We start from the raw sequence: 2,500 nt of genomic DNA, 5'->3' as shown, positions 1-2,500 counted from the left end.
GGCTTCCACGGTACAGTTGGCGGTGCACAGGACCTTCACTGCCTTCTTCGTCTTCCTCTTCCTTGTGGCCCTCAGGCATGCGTGGGTCCCACTCAATATTCTGGGGCTTTTGCACTTGTGGTTCTTGGTACAGCAGGTCCCCCAGCAGGCACCACTCGTCCTTGCAGCAGGCATACACGCGGGAACCCTTGTATCCAAACCCTTCTTGTCCCGTCACCAGACTTTCGAACTCCACTGCAGCCTGTCCCGCTCCCTCTTGTGCCTGTGGGTGAAGGTGGCGGGAGGCGTGTCATTGTCCTCACAGCTGGCAGTGGGAAGCGGAGGGAAACGGGGAGAAAAGTTTCATGGTCCTCGCGGGATTGCTTGGAATTAGTTCAAGGCATTGAATATTTGCGATGAAGCAAAGATGATTTATAAATACATGTGTTTGCTTCACTTGCTTAATTCTTAATTAAGGTGATTGATCTATTGTTTATTTCATGACCCCATCTTCATTAAAAGAGACTGATACTGCCTGCTCTGTGACATTCATGTTTGTTGTCTGAATTAATAACAGATATATTTTACAATCATATAACCGTGACACTCTAGTCTTTGTACGTAATGCACATGATATAATATTAGAATGATGTATGTGTGTGTGTGTGTGTGTGTGTGTGTGTGTGTGTGTGTGTGTGTGTGTGTGTGTGTGTGTGCAACAAGGAGTCACCTCACCTTGATGACAACGCGACCCAGCGCCTCACTTATGTTGGAAAATTCCATAAAGAAGCGTTTTTGTTGTGGGGAATCAACGTAGTCGAATTTTGGGGACGGGGGAAGATATGGGGCTGTATTGAGGGAAGACGTTGTCCGGGAGTCCCTTAGTCAGACCTGCGATGAGCGCCGTCACCATTGTGAGTCTACAAAAGGAAACAAAATCTGTAATTGTCAGCAGTATCCTCAGTGGCTAGCTAGGCTGTCTCTCCACCAATACAGACACAAAGCCTGCTATGGTGTAATTACTTCATACAATTCAGAACGCACCGCGCGATATTTGATGTTGGTGCATTAAGGTGGAGGGAAAGAAACATAATTAAAAGTTTACTCCGTGTCAGAATTTATTTTACATACAACTTTTGCAGCACTCATTCTCCCACAAGTGTAGGTAATTATTCTGAACTTGGCAGAAGCTGGAGTGACGGGCTGGTCTGCGGTGACCTGGGCCAACAACACCAGGCCGGGCTACACGGAAGACAACAGCTGGTTCACGGTACTAGGCGTATTCTTCCCCACAGTGACGGGCATCATGGCGGGCATCAACATGAGTGGCGACCTACGGCACCCCGCGAGGGACATTCCTGTCGGGACACTCTCCGCTCTCAGCCTCAGGTACTTTCCGCCTCCACCAACATTTCCAAGCGTGGGGAACACCGCTCGCTCTCAGGACACCAAAATAAATTCCACAAATATAACTACTATTAACTACAAAAGTTTTCTCGTTAAGGTCGTCTTGTTGATCGCGTTACATCCGGCGAGGGAGTCACCACCTGCTGCAGGGGCGCCGCGGCGGGAGGTAGTGCGTGCTGTCAACGCTGCTAGCCATTCCTTTATTTATTTTTTTTTCATTAATTTGTTCTGTTTTATTTCTTTTTTTTTTTTTTCTTTTCTTTTGCATTTTTTTTTTTTTTTTTTTTTTTTGTAGTGAAGTTTCCTGAGCCAGCCATGAATGCCGAGTGTCCTCTAACTACCCCCCCCCAACTGGTTGGGAGCAGCATCACAGCACAGAGGCGTTAATTACTGCATTCATTTTGTATGCTATTTCCAGCTGTGTCTTAACGTTGGAGTAAATGTGTTTGGTGCCGCCGCCGGGATCGGTATTCTAATCATAGTAGCTGTGTTATTCCGTTTCTTTTTTTTTTTTTCTTCTTCTTTATCAATCACTGATAGAAAAATTATTGTTACCATTTTTGCTTTGACCGAGGATTGGGACCTCAGTGGGCCTTTTTTTTTTTCTTATTATATATATATATATATATATATATATATATATATATATATATATATATATATATATATATATATATATTTTTTTTTTTTTTTTTTTTTTTTTTTTTCCTTGTGTCCCTCATGTATGTATGTCTAATGTATTTTCTATCTTGAATGTATAATTAGCGTTACAGTACTTTCTTTGTGTGAAGAGTGAGTCTCACAATGTGTTTGCATGTATACCCCTGCAGCACGGTGTTGTACCTGATGTTCGCAGTGGTGCTTGGCGCCACCGTGGAGCGCAAGGTGCTGCTCACAGACTACATGATCACCGAGAAGGTCTCAGCGCTGGGTAAGCCGCGTCATCTGGTGCAGCGGTGGTGTTAATGGTGCTGCTGCTCCTTCAAATCATGCCTGTCTAGCCTTGCTCACTGAGAGCCCACTTGTGACGTGGCTGATAAACTTGACGCGCGGTGTTAACTGTGTCACTCGTAATATTGTTTATATGTGATAAGGTAAAAGGTTCACTTACTTT

The 2,500-nt window shown here is 44.4% G+C and overlaps 2 protein-coding genes across 4 annotated transcripts in view; one reads left to right on the top strand and one right to left on the bottom strand.

Annotated features, from left to right (window-relative positions):
* Positions 1-2,500, top strand: part of LOC123516142 (solute carrier family 12 member 8-like) — a 57,699-nt gene that overhangs the window by 48,717 nt on the left and 6,482 nt on the right. For both annotated transcript variants that reach the window (XM_045275273.1, XM_045275274.1), the window contains 2 exons: positions 1,167-1,368; positions 2,217-2,317. In XM_045275273.1, coding sequence (XP_045131208.1) covers positions 1,167-1,368; positions 2,217-2,317 — 303 coding nt within the window. The remainder of the gene's footprint in view (positions 1-1,166; positions 1,369-2,216; positions 2,318-2,500) is intronic.
* Positions 1-2,500, bottom strand: part of LOC123516143 — a 4,840-nt gene that overhangs the window by 1,471 nt on the left and 869 nt on the right. For both annotated transcript variants that reach the window (XM_045275276.1, XM_045275277.1), the window contains exons 2-3: positions 715-899; positions 1-262 (exon numbers count right to left, since the gene is read on the bottom strand). The exon at positions 1-262 is cut by the window's left edge and continues 20 nt beyond it. In XM_045275276.1, coding sequence (XP_045131211.1) covers positions 1-262; positions 715-762 — 310 coding nt within the window. In that variant the 5' untranslated portion in view covers positions 763-899. The remainder of the gene's footprint in view (positions 263-714; positions 900-2,500) is intronic.

Source organism: Portunus trituberculatus, chromosome 40 (genome assembly GCF_017591435.1).
Source record: "Portunus trituberculatus isolate SZX2019 chromosome 40, ASM1759143v1, whole genome shotgun sequence".
In the NCBI taxonomy this organism is placed as follows: Eukaryota; Metazoa; Arthropoda; class Malacostraca; order Decapoda; family Portunidae; genus Portunus; species Portunus trituberculatus.
This window is presented reverse-complemented; position numbering and strand designations above follow the sequence as displayed.